The sequence below is a fragment of the Desarmillaria tabescens genome, assembly GCF_030435595.1.
Source record: "Desarmillaria tabescens strain CCBAS 213 chromosome Unknown EV420scaffold_20, whole genome shotgun sequence".
NCBI classification, from domain to species: Eukaryota; Fungi; Basidiomycota; class Agaricomycetes; order Agaricales; family Physalacriaceae; genus Desarmillaria; species Desarmillaria tabescens.
In genome coordinates this window covers 138,840-152,021 of record NW_026848319.1, presented here as the reverse complement: position 1 = coordinate 152,021, position 13,182 = coordinate 138,840, and the positions used below count along the sequence as shown (strand labels likewise).

General features: G+C 49.6%; 8 protein-coding genes across 8 annotated transcripts; 3 read left to right on the top strand and 5 right to left on the bottom strand.

Moving 5' to 3' along the window:
- Position 1: 1 nt before the first annotated feature.
- Positions 2 to 2,089, bottom strand: EV420DRAFT_1546754 (uncharacterized protein). The gene is made up of 2 exons (XM_060473316.1): positions 151 to 2,089; positions 2 to 96 (listed from the first exon to the last, which is right to left on the bottom strand). The coding sequence occupies exon 1, from the start codon at positions 1,900 to 1,902 to the stop codon at positions 151 to 153; it is 1,752 nt and encodes a 583-aa protein (XP_060329961.1). The 5' UTR covers positions 1,903 to 2,089; the 3' UTR covers positions 2 to 96.
- An 803-nt stretch (positions 2,090 to 2,892) lies between these two features.
- Positions 2,893 to 4,017, bottom strand: EV420DRAFT_471667 (uncharacterized protein). The gene is made up of 2 exons (XM_060482265.1): positions 3,298 to 4,017; positions 2,893 to 3,240 (listed from the first exon to the last, which is right to left on the bottom strand). Exons 1-2 carry the CDS (start codon positions 3,981 to 3,983, stop codon positions 3,231 to 3,233), a joined length of 696 nt encoding a protein of 231 aa, XP_060329960.1. The 5' UTR covers positions 3,984 to 4,017; the 3' UTR covers positions 2,893 to 3,230.
- Positions 4,018 to 4,693: 676 nt separating this feature from the next.
- Positions 4,694 to 6,370, bottom strand: EV420DRAFT_1546740 (mitochondrial carrier domain-containing protein). Its single transcript, XM_060473315.1, has 8 exons — positions 6,277 to 6,370; positions 6,199 to 6,222; positions 6,103 to 6,150; positions 5,836 to 6,058; positions 5,726 to 5,782; positions 5,214 to 5,678; positions 4,970 to 5,164; positions 4,694 to 4,914 (listed from the first exon to the last, which is right to left on the bottom strand). The coding sequence occupies exons 1-7, from the start codon at positions 6,325 to 6,327 to the stop codon at positions 5,127 to 5,129; spliced, it is 906 nt and encodes a 301-aa protein (XP_060329959.1). The 5' UTR covers positions 6,328 to 6,370; the 3' UTR covers positions 4,694 to 4,914; positions 4,970 to 5,126.
- A 22-nt stretch (positions 6,371 to 6,392) lies between these two features.
- Positions 6,393 to 7,347, bottom strand: EV420DRAFT_1546736 (uncharacterized protein). Its single transcript, XM_060473314.1, has 6 exons — positions 7,206 to 7,347; positions 7,145 to 7,151; positions 7,071 to 7,095; positions 6,809 to 7,020; positions 6,545 to 6,757; positions 6,393 to 6,490 (listed from the first exon to the last, which is right to left on the bottom strand). The coding sequence occupies exons 1-6, from the start codon at positions 7,315 to 7,317 to the stop codon at positions 6,448 to 6,450; spliced, it is 612 nt and encodes a 203-aa protein (XP_060329958.1). The 5' UTR covers positions 7,318 to 7,347; the 3' UTR covers positions 6,393 to 6,447.
- A 34-nt stretch (positions 7,348 to 7,381) lies between these two features.
- Positions 7,382 to 8,794, top strand: EV420DRAFT_1546735 (RNA polymerase III RPC4-domain-containing protein). Its single transcript, XM_060473313.1, has 5 exons — positions 7,382 to 7,569; positions 7,616 to 8,049; positions 8,105 to 8,322; positions 8,349 to 8,474; positions 8,529 to 8,794. The coding sequence occupies exons 2-5, from the start codon at positions 7,725 to 7,727 to the stop codon at positions 8,736 to 8,738; spliced, it is 879 nt and encodes a 292-aa protein (XP_060329957.1). The 5' UTR covers positions 7,382 to 7,569; positions 7,616 to 7,724; the 3' UTR covers positions 8,739 to 8,794.
- On the top strand, positions 8,618 to 9,641 carry EV420DRAFT_471547 (RNA polymerase Rpb7). The gene is made up of 6 exons (XM_060482264.1): positions 8,618 to 8,819; positions 8,876 to 9,145; positions 9,196 to 9,246; positions 9,302 to 9,367; positions 9,417 to 9,482; positions 9,529 to 9,641. Exons 1-6 carry the CDS (start codon positions 8,808 to 8,810, stop codon positions 9,574 to 9,576), a joined length of 513 nt encoding a protein of 170 aa, XP_060329956.1. The 5' UTR covers positions 8,618 to 8,807; the 3' UTR covers positions 9,577 to 9,641.
- Positions 9,642 to 9,706: 65 nt separating this feature from the next.
- On the bottom strand, positions 9,707 to 10,820 carry EV420DRAFT_1629711 (transcriptional regulator of RNA polII, SAGA, subunit-domain-containing protein; the record flags this gene model as incomplete). The annotated part of the gene is given in 6 exon segments (XM_060476098.1): positions 9,707 to 9,927; positions 9,953 to 10,049; positions 10,134 to 10,249; positions 10,300 to 10,460; positions 10,480 to 10,606; positions 10,658 to 10,820. The coding sequence occupies 6 exon segments, from the start codon at positions 10,818 to 10,820 to the stop codon at positions 9,707 to 9,709; spliced, it is 885 nt and encodes a 294-aa protein (XP_060329955.1).
- A 226-nt stretch (positions 10,821 to 11,046) lies between these two features.
- Positions 11,047 to 12,783, top strand: EV420DRAFT_1764609 (uncharacterized protein; the record flags this gene model as incomplete). Its single annotated transcript, XM_060480787.1, has 1 exon — positions 11,047 to 12,783. One exon carries the CDS (start codon positions 11,047 to 11,049, stop codon positions 12,781 to 12,783), a length of 1,737 nt encoding a protein of 578 aa, XP_060329954.1.
- Positions 12,784 to 13,182: the final 399 nt, after the last annotated feature.

Genomic DNA, 13,182 nt, shown 5'->3' with positions numbered 1-13,182 from the left:
ATCTGGTATCATTTCATAAAATTCTCGTGGCTACGTCCACTATATCAGTATAAAAGCATGATACAAGTATTTACAGACAATATATCTGGGATGTCCTTCCATATACCACCCTCAGTCCGAGGCTTTCACTTACAGATCTAGGCGACACAATCACACTCTTTGCGTACTCATGGCTACATCCAATCCCTCGTCCCATAGCACATCAAGCCTGGAAAGAGCCAGTATTTTGGCTTCTTCCTCCCTTTCACTCTGCCGATCCACATATCGGCAAATCTCCACCGCCCGGAGGTGGCGCGGATGACACGTCCACCGAAATTCGACCGTCTGTACATAGACTTCTACTTGAAAGGAGAGGTGGCCACTGAGATGCAGCGTGTGCAAGTGAGGGACGAGCGCCGGGACCTGAGAGTCAGACTCTGTGTCGGCTCTACGAGCGAGATTATTAAGGACTTGATCTGTGATCCCTCCGCCCACTTTCATTAGCCGTAAATCCTGGAGGGTGGGCGTGTTGGAAAGAATACGAATAAGATCATCCTCTATGATCTCTCCATTGTTGAAATAGAGAGATGTAAGGGGACTATGAGAACGTTCGATGAGCTGGCAGATAGAAGTAAAGGTCATGTCCTGGTCCCGCGAAGCGAAGCCGGATAAGCAATATATCGAGAGATGCAACAACGCAGGTAGGATGAGGGAGTTGAGCACAAAGGGAATCACAGGTGGGAAACCGAAGCCTTGTTGGTATGTAGATGTAAGTGTGAATGAATGTAGTTCCCCAAGAGTCGCTTCCTCCACAACTTCAGTTGTCAAAGACTGCAGGTCAAGGGAGAAACGACAGACGGATAGCTGGGACATCAGTTTTAAGATCTCCAGAGCACGATGAGCGGGTGGTCTGTGTCCTACTCGCGAGTGTGCGTTTGTGAAATGAGTAATTTGGTGCCAAGGGAGGGACAGTTTGTAAACATTACTGATGTCTGTAGCAGTGAAGACCCGCAAATGCGGCAGTGGACCGAAATCGAGGTGCTGAGCAACCTCCGAAGTATCGGATGACGAACTGAGAACAAGTTCTTGTAGATTCGGGAAGGATAAATGAAGTTGCTTCATATCGGCGAAATATCTGCCAGGGAGGCCAATATGGAGGGTTTTTACCCTATGGTTGGCTGTGAAAAGGGCCATTAAGATAGCAGCAGGAAAGGCTCCCATCCTGACGACTGACTTGCTCGCACTGTGGCATATCGAGAGAGATAATGGGCACTGTCGAGAGCGAGACAGCTGGTATCCAATGTAGCGGATGTACGTATTGGAAGTCATTCGGTCGATGAGAATATTGACATAAGACCACAGGTTAGGGAATGTGTCAAGAACGTCCTTCCAGTTGCGACACACCAGTTCAAATGATAAAAGTGGATGTTTACTGGCATAAAATGCGAGCCAATAGCCATATACCGATAGTTCGGACGAGGAAGCTACCCGTGGAAAAGGAAAGATAAGGGTGTGAAAGAAAATGTGAGCCAGGATTTCTTTTGGCATACGACGCAATGCACCGAGAAGAGACTGCCGCTCTTGTATGCTGTCAGAGAGGCGTTGCCGTTCTTTATCGAACGCAGCGAGCTCTTCGTCAACGCGTGCGACGAAAGCCTGTCTCAGCGCCTTCAACTCGAGCACCTGGGCATCAAGGGCGGCAATACGTGTTCTTGTATCGGACATCATCTGTTGAAGAGTCACCTCTTCAGACGAGTTGGGTGTATCGTTGGAGCGTGCGAGTTTCCCGAGATCTGGATGATCAGCTATGGGGCCATCTGCGTCTGTGACAGAAAATCCGTAGGATGGAATGACATGGTTTACACAGGCGCAGCCTTTACAAGGATGCCAGTCGGAGGGATTGAAGGAGGTTGGTAATGTCATAAGCTGGGAGCTTTCGGACGTAGGGCGTGCTAGTCAATTGGATCAAGATGGTGATGGTCGTACAAGTTCAAGTTCAACTCAGGTCACGAGCCTCAATCCTTCAATGACCCGGACATCGGTCCGAATCCTCCAATAGCCTTCCCTCCAACACCACGATACAGCGAAAGGCATTTCAGATGGCGTGCAACTGAGCTAGCATATACGTTTCTCTCTGGTATCATTTCGTAGAATTCTCGTAGCTACATCCACTGTCCTATCAGTGTAAAGTACAATGTAAGAATATCTGGGATGTCCCACCCTCAGTCTGAGGCTTTCGCTTACAAGGTCTGGCACTACAATCATACCCTTTGCGTACTCATGACCACATCTAATCCCTCTGACCGTAGTACGTCAAGCCTAGAAAGAACCAGTATTTTGGCTTCCTCCTTCCTTTCGCTCTGCCGATTCACAAATCGGCAAATATGCACCGACTCGAGGTGGCGCGGATGACATGTCCACCGAGATTCAACCATCTGTACATAGACTTCCATCTGAAAGGCAAGATAACCACTGAGGTGCAGCGTGTGTAGGTGAGGGACGAGTACCGGGACCGTAGAGTCTACGCCGATACGAGCGAGATCATTAAGAACTTGATCTGTGATCCCTCCGCTCATATTCGTTAGTCGTAAATCCTGGAGGGTGGGCGTGCTCGAAAAAATACGAATGAGGTCATCCTCTGTAATCTCTCCGTTGTTGAAATAGAGAAATGTAAGTGGACTATGAGAACGTTCGATGAGTCGGCGGATAGAAGTGAACGTCGTGTCCTGGTCACGCGAGGCGAAGCCGGACAAGCAATTTACCCAGAGATTCGACAAGGCAGGTAGGATGAGGGAGTCGAGCACAAAGGGGATCACAGGCAGGGAAACCGAAGCCTTGTTGGTAAACAGATGAAAGTGTGAGTGAGCGTAGCTTTAAGAGATACGTCGTTCCCATAACCTCAGTTGTCAAAAATTGCAGGTCAAGGGAGAAACGACAAACAGATAGACGGGACATCATTTTTAAGATCTCCAGAGCACGATGAGCGGGTGATCCGCGTCCTACTCGCAAGTGCACGTTTGTGAAATGAGTGATCTGGTGCCAAGGGAGGGATAGTTTGTAGACATCACTGATATCCGTAGCATTGAAGACCCGCAAATGCGGCAATGGACCGAAATCGAGGTGCTGAGCAGCCTCCGAAGTATCGGATGACGAACTGAGAACAAGTTCTTGTAGATTCGGGGAAGGATAAATGAAGTTGCCTCATATCGGCGAAATATCTGCCAGGGAGGCCAATATGGAGGGTTTTTACCCTATGGCTGACTGTGGAAAGGGCCTATTAAGATAGCAGCAGGAAAGGTTCGCATCCTGACGACTGACTTGCTCGCACTGTGGCGTATCGAGATTGATAATGGGCACTGTCGAGAGCGAGCCAACTGGTTTTCAATGTAGCGGATGTACGCACTGGAATGCATTCGGTCGATGAGGATATTAACATAAGACCACAGGTTAGGGAATATGTCAAGAACGTCTTTCCAGTTACGACACACCAGTTCAAATGATAGAAGGGGGTGTTTACTGGCAGAAAACGCGGACCAATAGCCGTATACTGACAGATCCGCCGAGGGCGTTACCCGTGGAGAAGGAAAGACGAGGGTGTAAAAGAAAATGTGAGCCAGGATTTCTTTTGGCATGCGACGCAATGCACCGAGAAGAGGCTGCCGTTCTCGTATGCTATCAGAGAGGCGTTGTCGTTCTTTATCGAACGCAGCCAGCTCTTCGTCGATGCGTGCGACAAAAGCCTGTTTCAGCACCTTCAACTTCAGCACCTGAGCATCGAGGGCGTCAATACGTTTTCCAGAATCTGATACCATCCTCCAAAGGGTCTTCTCTTCAGACAGATTGGGTGTATCATTGGAGCGTGCAAGTTTCCCGAGATCGGGATGATCAGCGATAGGACCATCTGCGTCTGTGACAGAAATTTTGTAGGATGGGATGGCGCGGTTTACACAGGGGCAGCTTTTATAAGGATTCCAGTTGGAGGGAAAGGTGGTGGGTAATGCCATGAGCTGGTAGTTAAAATGGTGATGGTCGTACAAGTTCAACCTGCGACAACTGTCACGAACCTGTTTCAGTAACCCGGGACACCGGTCCGAGTTCTCCGATAGGCTTCCCTCCAGCCACCATGATGCGAACAGTAAATCGGACTGTACACCATCGTATTGCAGCACATATTTTAAAAAATGCATTTCAGATAGTACGCAACTGAACTAACATTACGCTTTCTAGTTCGATTCCCATGTGACCACGATCGGGCATGCGAATGACTCGGGGTATCGATATTGGGTACGACGTATTAACCAAAAAAAAATTGACCTGGCAGCTCTCATGAAAGTACCTTGTATGTACAACTTGCAAGTTCATATACAGGACAGTCACGAAACCGGCAGCTCTCCCACTGGTGGACCCATTATCAGGAGTTTGTCGACCCGCCTGACGCCAAAGGCTCTCCAAGTGAATTTCTAGCCTTGTTATTAGAGTATGTCTGACGTTTGTGTGTAGGAGATTTCAGCCGAAATTATTCATATTAGAACCTTTTTTTTTTTGAAGAAAGATTCAACCGTACAAGGTTTACCGGCGCGCAACTGTCTTGTGGTTCGGGACTTCTCTGTTTAGCGTTAACGATCCCTCCTGGACGTATTCTTTACCGACGTATGACTCCTGCCTAGAGAATACTGTATCCGTATGGTGCTACTAAGTATAACGCCGCCACCCGCATTCGTGTTTGACGAAACAAGGTCCTAACGTTCTGCTGGTCCACAACTCCGAAGTTCACGCGATGTGCTTCATAAATACCAAGGAAGTGGGTCTGAGCTACAACCTTAATGGCAGGATGTACCGCGGGGTTGCGCCGTTCTCAGGCTGGCTGAAGTAAACCTCTGGGAACACAAAAGCGCAGGTCAACGGGAAAGAAATGGCAATGCTCTACCGGAAGTCCTTGTTCGATGTATTAGCGAGCCTTCCCGGTTTCGGCCCAAGTGAGAAATCTTACCATTCAGTTGGACTGTTCTCGTCGGGAGTTTAGCCGGCAGCCAAGGTCGTGGTAACCGAATAGCAGGTCGCTCTGGGAATAATATTACATTCAAGTCAAGTACGATAAGTTCAAAAAGTGGCTACAATGGGGGGGTAAATGAGAGCATAGATATATTTTAGTTGCAGCCAGATGTATCTGACCGTATGGCGGCCTCTGCGAGAGGATATGAGAAAAAGATAGAAAGAGATACTCAAAGACTTACTGAAAAACTCGTATGATAGCCAGCAGAGTGCTGTACTTGGCACAGTTGTCAATACTCTTGGTGTAAGGCCCCTGCCGAAGCCCTTGATCCCGTCTCTAGTCCATATAACCCTGAGTGCATCCGCCATGCCCTTGACACCACGGATCTCTGCGTCGTGAGAGGTGCCTCGGGTCTGCAAAATGGTCTTGGCGACATCGAGCGGGGTGGTGACTGCAGCTGCGACAGCACCAGCGATTGCGCCAGCTGTTATGTGAGTCGTGGGGGAGTACTCATGACGGGGGTTGAGGATACGCTTGACTTGTTCGTATACGGTGAACTGGATAGCGTTGAAAGGGATAGATATAGCGAGGGTAGTAGGGTAGGAAACGTAAAAGGCAGCGATGCCTTCATTGCGGTAGACGACCCGGGCACAGGTAAAGACGGAACGGAACTCGGACTTGTGGACCTGCATACGCTGTTTGATCACTGTAAACTGTTACGGATGTGTCATGGCAGTCAGAGAGGGTGCCCACCGTCAAAGGGATTCATGAGAGCGTCGGCGGCGGTCGTGGCGGAGGCGCCTGCCACGGCTGCGATTGCGACCATCTGTTAGCCAACGAGCACGGCGAGGCAAGGTACGTACAGGTCGCCAGCCACTGATTCCCGACTTGGTTCCCGCCCATGAGCTCCTTGACCGCCTCGAGGGTCCCGAAATGCACCGCATGCGCCGGTCCAGCACCCAGCACGACGGACCATACGCCCCGCCATAGTGCCCGTATGCCTTCTGTTGAGGATATCCGCGTAAAGGCGTTGCCGATTCCAGTGTAAACTGCCACGGGGGAGGTCGCGAAAACTTGCATTCGCGTCTGCAATGGTGAGCAAGACGGCAGGTGAGTTGGGGGCTACTCACTTTGATGCTGTCGATGGGGTACATGACTGCATGTTCGGATATTCCGGCCTGGAAGATGGTGAGAGCTGGGAAGCTGGGCTATGAGGAGCAACGTACTAGGGCGCCTGCGAGCATATTGACCTAGAAACATTGGAACTGTTTCACCGAAGAAAAAAAAAGAAAAAGGGAACGTACAGCGAGACCAGCATTTGGTGGGAGCGACTCATAGTCGACCTCCTCTGCCATCTAATCGTGGGTGATGATGGTGTACGCGTCCAAGTGACAAGCTGCCTCAGGTAAGATCTCAATTTCCCACATAAAGTCTATTTTATTCAGAAAAAAAGTTTATCTTGTCTACAATTTACATTAAATCTGTGTACCGGCTAGCCGGTCGTGCTCTTCGATATCTCTGTGAGGCGGTGAGAATAAAAAAAAAGGTCGCATGGGCAGGGACGAGGCTCACATCATTTCCCAAGGGTAATCAAGCCAAACATCGCCTACTTCTTCACCGGCATAATACGGAAGACTGGCAGGCAACTCTGCGAGCTTGGGCTTGAGCTTGTTGTGCACGACAAAGACGCCAAATTGGGTCGCTGCTCGAAGAGCGTCGCGTTCTGACTCGGGATACGATGCGAGTTCCTTGTCCACGTCTTTTTGCAGTTCGGATAGGGCGTAGCTGGGAGATGGTCTGAATTATGGTGAAGGGTGATGGCAAGTCAGAGCGTACTGCAGTGTTTTACGGGTGTCGTCGACCTCATCGACGATGAGGGTGCGCTTGCCGACGAGGAGCTTGCCTGCGTCGGGGCCAAGCCATTGTGTTCGTATGACCTCTTGTCCGATCTGTTCAGCCGTACCACCTTCTACGGGCTCGTACAGCGATAGGCCAATTGCCTGGATCTGCAGTGCCTTTTTGTCGGTTTGTTCGCGAAGGAAGGTGCGCTGCCGGAAATCGATGATCAAGGATGGCTGTAGAAAACATAGAAACTCACCATAACACGCGCTGGGAAAAAGCCTCTGCAATAAATCAGACGCTGACATGTATATACAACCAATTCACACCCACCCACCGCCTATTACAATACTGATTAGCGGGAGTGAACCAAAGAAATATGTAAAGGACGTGCCAATCGCCACAAGCAAGTCTGGATTAAATTCTTCTGCAACCTTTGGAGTATTCTTGCGAATCAGATTGTGAATATTGTTGTATGTAACCCGCCAATGCTTGACTTGGTTCATTTTCGCGGTGGATACACGGTAAGATTGATTGCCATCGCACAGCCACAGAGTCATGTCTGGTACGCTCTCTCCTTCCATCTACCATTTCCTCAACCCATCTCTTTTCTACAGACAACAATGCTGGCCCGTCCAGGCCCTCGAAGGCGATATCCAGTCTCGCGAAAAGACCCTCTGATGTGACCAGGCAGGGCACACAAAAGCTGAAATTCGTGCCTACTCTACCGGCGAGGCGGAAAAAAGAGTATGCGCGTTGTGACCTCGGGATATGCTTCTCATTATCGTTGTTGGTAGGGAGGTCAAGCCGGAACCGACAGCAGAGGCTGTACCGCCTGCGCGTGGACGAGGGTAGAGGTAGAGGAGGAGGAGATGCAGGTAGAGGACGGGGCGCTCCGAGGCAGCAGCTCGAGATGACTGCTAGTGGTCCGTTCGCGCTGGGTCCTACTATGGCTGGTAATACCGCGACGCGGCGCCGCCCGGTGGCTATCGCTGTCCCATCGACACGACCAAGTACGAGCTCACTGTCTAGCACCCCTGCGCCTAGAATCAAGAGCGAAGGCAAGGACAAGGACAAGGTCCCACAGGATGACGAGGAGAACTACTCGGACCCCGACGAAGGCGTCGAGATTGTCGATATGGAAAATGTTAAGAACATGGACTGGATGGCTCCGGAGAGCTTGAAGAAGGTCAAGGGAGGCGTAAAGAAACCAAAGAAGGAGGAACAGCAAACAGAGGGTCAGTTTCTCTTTTTCTCTCTCTGCCTGATTTATATTCATTTGTATGTACACAGAAGTCGATACATCCAATGCTCTCAACCTAAGCGAAAGCGAGGAAGAGGAAGAGCTCGAAGATATCATCGAGGACTTTGCTCAGCGGGCTCCAGAGGATCCGGACGATTCTCTGCGCCAAGACAGGCTCTACTTTTTCCAGTTCCCCGATCCCTTCCCTACGTTTACGCCTAAAGGAGAGGCTCCACCGCCATCGTCACAGCCTGCAGACAAAAAGCGTGTATCCTTTGCTCCTACCGGTCAAAGCAGAGGTTCCAGCCCCCGCTGCTGAAGAGAACGGAGAAACCAGTCGTAGACGGGACGATTGGTCGTTTGGAAATTTATCGGAGCGGTGCTGTCAAGATGAGGCTTGCCAATGGGATTTTACTTGATGTATGTGTTTCTTCTTTCTCTTTTGCGTTCGACACTCACTGATATCTTCTATAGGTTATGGCTGCGACACAGCCGTCGTTCCTTCAACACGCCGTCTCACTCGACATGAAAGAAAAGAAGCTAAATGTACTGGGAGAGGTGAATAAGAGATTTGTGGTCGCCCCGGATGTAGATGGGTTGCTAGAAGCAATGGAGAGGGCAGAGAGGGAGCCACGGACGGTCCTCGATGGGGAGGAGAGCTTGATTACGATGGATACGACATAGAGTAGTAGCTGTATATCTTCCGGGCCGGCACTTGATAATTTCAATTTCATCTCTTACCCACGAACCACCATGTTCTTCATCGTGAGTTCTCCCTACCTACCTATTCCCCACACAGAAATGAAAATCCAAACCCAAAGAAAGAGCTAACACACACGATCCTGCTGCACCCATCCTACTTTGGACCGAGGATGCTCAATTTTCTCGAGTCGAAATTATACGCGGACGTTGAAGGGACGTGTTTGGGGTCTTTTGGGTATATTATTGCTGTGGTTTCTATATTGGATATTGGGAAGGGTATGGTGCTGAGTGGGAGTGGGCAGGCGGAGTTTATTACGCGGTACCGGGCTATTGTGTTCAAGCCGTTCAAGGGGGAGGTCGTCGATGGGGTCGTCACGAATGTGAACAAGGTGCGTGTCCTCCCTTTTCTGCGTATACGCTAAACTCAACGACTCTCCAGATGGGATTTTTCGCTGAATGTGGACCATTGACAGTGTTTGTGTCGCACCAGGTGGGTACACTGCGATCTTTTTTCTTGGACGGGCGTCTCTTGACTTTGTTGGCAGCTTATACACCCCGGCTTGCGATTTGACCCTAATTCGAATCCTCCTTCGTTTGCCTCTGAGGATCAGGTATGCTGTCCTGTGCTATGACCCGTGTTAGTGTTTGTAACACCAGCAGATTATCGAAAAAAACACCCGCGTGCGGCTGAAAATTGTCGGTACTCGTGTTGATGCCACCGAAATCGTGCGTTTTCTCAAGTTTTCACTTGTGGTATTCTAATCTCCTCCAGTTTGCCATTGGCACGATCAAAGAGGACCATCTTGGTGTCATAGACTGATGAGTGTGAGGGCGCTCTGCCTTGTATAGGATTTGTATCTACAACAGCTTGTATCTCCGACGTACCGATATTATTTATTATAATTGCGAGGGTAGAGAAAAATAAGATATCAATATGCAATTAAATCCGGTCATCTTCCATTCCTCAACATCTCTTTCACTGTGCTCCTCTCTCCTAATAGCGCTACAAGCTGCCATCTAGGATCCTTAACATCGGGCTTTTTCAACAATGCAATATCCTCCTCGTCCTCTTCTCTGTCGCCGACAGCGAGATGCATCGCGGCGGCACTTCCGTTTGGCAGCACGGCTGGGGCCATAGCGAAGAGGGTGTCGAACGCCGATGTCGAGAGCACTTTTTGCTTTTGGGTGCGGTGGACTGGAAGAGGATGTAGCAGAGGCGGTGGATATTGACGAGATAGCAAGAGATTTATCTGTGAGAGTGAGGGCGTGGGTGATGAGTTGCTTTAGCTTGACCTGACAAAGATTAGATTAGATAGAAGAAGAGGTATTAAGCCTACTTCACAGGCGAGATGCATGAGTGATGACACAGAACGAGACGGGCGAGCCAAGGTTGTTCTGTGCGCAGATGAGATTTATCCGGTCTGCTATATGCTGGACGTTGGGCGAGCGAGTTATCGTTGCGAGCTGGACTGCCAGCCTGCTTCCAGGTGGTTCTGTTCGACGTGAACCAAGTGAATATAACCAGACCAAGACAAATTCTCACCACCGCGTTCTGGCAGTAACACGACGCCTCTCTCGAGTGCGACTTCATCCGTATCGAGTCGAGGTCCTGTTGGGGGTGGCAAAGAGTCGAGACCAGCTATCCGGTCGCGTTCGTGTTTCCCGACAGAGACCGTCCATCGTTTGAGCCGCTCCGAGCGTATACTTCCATCGTCGCCTGGACCTTGGTACTGGTAGTGTTCTCCTCCTCTTCCGTGGTGGCGGTTTGGGCAGGTCCGGTGGAGGTGTTAGAGGTCGCTTGAAGCTACGTGCATCAAAGAGGGATATTATAAGCGCATTGTGTAGTTGAACTAGGCAATTGTTAGATACAGCCTTTGTAGGTCGACGAGGTCGTTGCTCACTGAGGTTGGGAGCATCGAGGACGGCCTTGAGGGAGTCTTCGAATTCAGTGCGAGATATTTTACCTATTACGAAAGAGGCGAGGGGTTCAAAGTAGGCGGGTGCTTTGGGACCCAGTTGGGAGCTGATTTGTTGTTTGATCGTCGACGTCGAAGATAGAGACATTGTCACACTGTGACCGTGATCAAGTGACATCATTGCCGCCGGGAGCGAGCTTGACCTTAACCTTGACCAAGTATGCCATGACCAAAAATTTATTTAGAGCGATGGAAATACGAACACGTTCCAGACGCATGTTCGACTTGGACGACGACCACCATCCCGACTCAACCAACTGGCAAGTTCTACATCTCGTCTCATCTACAAAGACTTACCTAGCTCACCACAGCTCATGGCATTACCCACTGCATTCCCCTCCGACTGGCACCCTTGTAAAGGATGCATCTGCATGAACCACGCCATCCCATCCTACCAATTTTCTGTCACGGACGCAGATTGTCCCCTTGTTGATCATCCAGATCTTGGGAAACTCGTACACTCCAACGATGCACCCAACCCGTCTGAAGAGAAAACTCTTCGGAGGATGGTATCAGATTCTAGAAAACGTATCGATGCCTTTGATTCCCAGATACTGGAGTTGAAGGCGTTGAGAGAGGATCTCGTGCAGTCAATCGCACGCGTCGACGAAAATCTGGCTGCGCTGGATAAAGAGTGGCGACGCCTCTCTGATAGCGTTCCAGAACGACGCCTTCTTCTCAGCGCTTTGCGTCGTATGCCCAAAGAAGTCCTTGCTCACATTTTCCTTCACATCCTTGTGTTTCCTTTTCCACGGGTGGAGCCCGAGTATTACGTTAGCGACTGGTCAACGTTTTCTTCCAGAAGACATCCACTCTTATCGTTTGAACTGGTGTGTCGTAACTGGAAGGACGTCCTTGACACATTCCCCAACTTGTGGTCTTATGTCAATATCCTTATTGATCGAATAGCTTCCAATACTTACACCCGCTACATTGGAAACCAGTTGTCTCGCTCTCGACAATGCCCATTATCCATCTCGATATGCCACAGTGAGAACACCTCGGTCACCAGGCTGGATACCTTTCCTGTCGCTATCTCAATGGCCCTCTCCTCTGTCAGCCATAGAGTACAAGCCCTCCATCTTTGCCTCCCTGGCAGATACCTTGTCTCTATGCAGCAACTCCATTTATCTTTCCCCAATCTACAAGAACTTGTTCTTCTCTCATCGTCCGAAACTTCAGAGGTTGCTCAGCATCTCCATTTCGGTTCACTTCCGCATTTGCGGGTCTTCCGTGCCACGGACGTCAGTAACATTGATAGACTATCCCTCCCTTGGCACCAAATCACTCATTTTACAAATGTGCACATACGGGCAGGACACGGGCCATCCGCCGTTCGTGCTCTGAATGTCTTAAAAAGGATGCCTCGTGTGTCCGTCTGTGATTTATCCCTTGACCTCAGGCTCCAAGCTTTGGAGGTTGCAGAGGGCATGACTCTCAGCCAGCTACATTCACTCAAACTTACATCTGTGTACCGACAATTCGGGTTGCCGCCTGTGATCTCCTTTGTGCTCGATTCTTTCATACTTCCTGCCCTGTTGGACCTCTCGGTAACTTGCTTCGTCGGCTCCACCTTGCGGGACCAGAGCTACACATTTACTTCTATCCGCTACCTCATCTTACGTTCTCATAGTCCCCTTACATCTCTCTATTTCGACAACGGAGAGATCAAAGAGGATGATCTTATTCACATTCTTTCGAGCACACCCACCCTCCAGGATATACGACTAATGAATTTGAATGGAGTGATAACAGACGAAGTCCTGAATGATCTCGCTCGTAGAGTCGACACAGAGTCAGACTCTCAGGTCCCGGCGCTCGTCCCTCACTTGCACACGCTGCATCTTAGTGGCTACTTCTCCTTTCAGGTGAAACTCTATGTACAGATGGTCGAATTCCGATGGATGTGTCGTCCGCGCCACCTCAAGTCGGTGAATTTTTGCCGATTTTTGAATTTGTGGGACGTGAGTACAAACGGGGAGGAGCTTAGAAGGCTCGATGTGCTACGTTCAGAGGGATTGGATATAGTCATGAGTGCCCAAATAATATGATTGTAGCGTCTAGCGCTTTGACCGAAAGCCTCATACCGAAGGCACTCTACGACAAGATATCCCAGGCGTAGTATATTGTCTGTAAATACTTACACTGTGCTCTTATGCGGGTAGGATGGATGTGACTATGAAAATTTTTGAAATGGAACCAGAGAGAAAAATAAATCTAATTGACTATGGAGGTGAAAAGGGATAACGGGAAAACGATCGAATGAACCTTCCGTCATGCAGAAACTCCTTCCAATATGGATTGTCGATTGATCAAGTCTTCTTGCTGCGCCTTGAACGTTCGTTGATACAGGATAATAAGTTTTACATACATACACCTCATGAAATACTGCCAAGATATTAGCTAGCTATATGTTTCATCAAGCAGAGAGTCATATATGCTCCAACCCA

Excerpts from the sequence above, each read along its gene's own strand:
- EV420DRAFT_471667 (XM_060482265.1), bottom strand. The coding sequence starts at position 3,983 with ATGGCATTACCCACCACCTTTCCCTCCAACTGGAATCCTTATAAAAGC.
- EV420DRAFT_1546735 (XM_060473313.1), top strand. The coding sequence starts at position 7,725 with ATGACTGCTAGTGGTCCGTTCGCGCTGGGTCCTACTATGGCTGGTAAT. Across the intron at positions 8,050-8,104 it reads GGAGGAACAGCAAACAGAGG|AAGTCGATACATCCAATGCT; the intron begins GTCAGTTTCTCT and ends GTATGTACACAG. Across the intron at positions 8,475-8,528 it reads CCAATGGGATTTTACTTGAT|GTTATGGCTGCGACACAGCC; the intron begins GTATGTGTTTCT and ends TATCTTCTATAG.
- EV420DRAFT_1546736 (XM_060473314.1), bottom strand. The coding sequence starts at position 7,317 with ATGAACCAAGTCAAGCATTGGCGGGTTACATACAACAATATTCACAAT. Across the intron at positions 7,021-7,070 it reads TTTTCCCAGCGCGTGTTATG|CGCACCTTCCTTCGCGAACA; the intron begins GTGAGTTTCTAT and ends GATTTCCGGCAG. Across the intron at positions 6,758-6,808 it reads GACACCCGTAAAACACTGCA|CTACGCCCTATCCGAACTGC; the intron begins GTACGCTCTGAC and ends ACCATCTCCCAG.
- EV420DRAFT_471547 (XM_060482264.1), top strand. Across the intron at positions 9,247-9,301 it reads CAGTGTTTGTGTCGCACCAG|CTTATACACCCCGGCTTGCG; the intron begins GTGGGTACACTG and ends CTTTGTTGGCAG. Across the intron at positions 9,368-9,416 it reads CGTTTGCCTCTGAGGATCAG|ATTATCGAAAAAAACACCCG; the intron begins GTATGCTGTCCT and ends TAACACCAGCAG.
- EV420DRAFT_1546754 (XM_060473316.1), bottom strand. The coding sequence starts at position 1,902 with ATGACATTACCAACCTCCTTCAATCCCTCCGACTGGCATCCTTGTAAA.
- EV420DRAFT_1546740 (XM_060473315.1), bottom strand. The coding sequence starts at position 6,327 with ATGGCAGAGGAGGTCGACTATGAGTCGCTCCCACCAAATGCTGGTCTC. Across the intron at positions 6,223-6,276 it reads CACCAAATGCTGGTCTCGCT|GTCAATATGCTCGCAGGCGC; the intron begins GTACGTTCCCTT and ends CAATGTTTCTAG. Across the intron at positions 5,679-5,725 it reads TCTCATGAATCCCTTTGACG|TGATCAAACAGCGTATGCAG; the intron begins GTGGGCACCCTC and ends AACAGTTTACAG.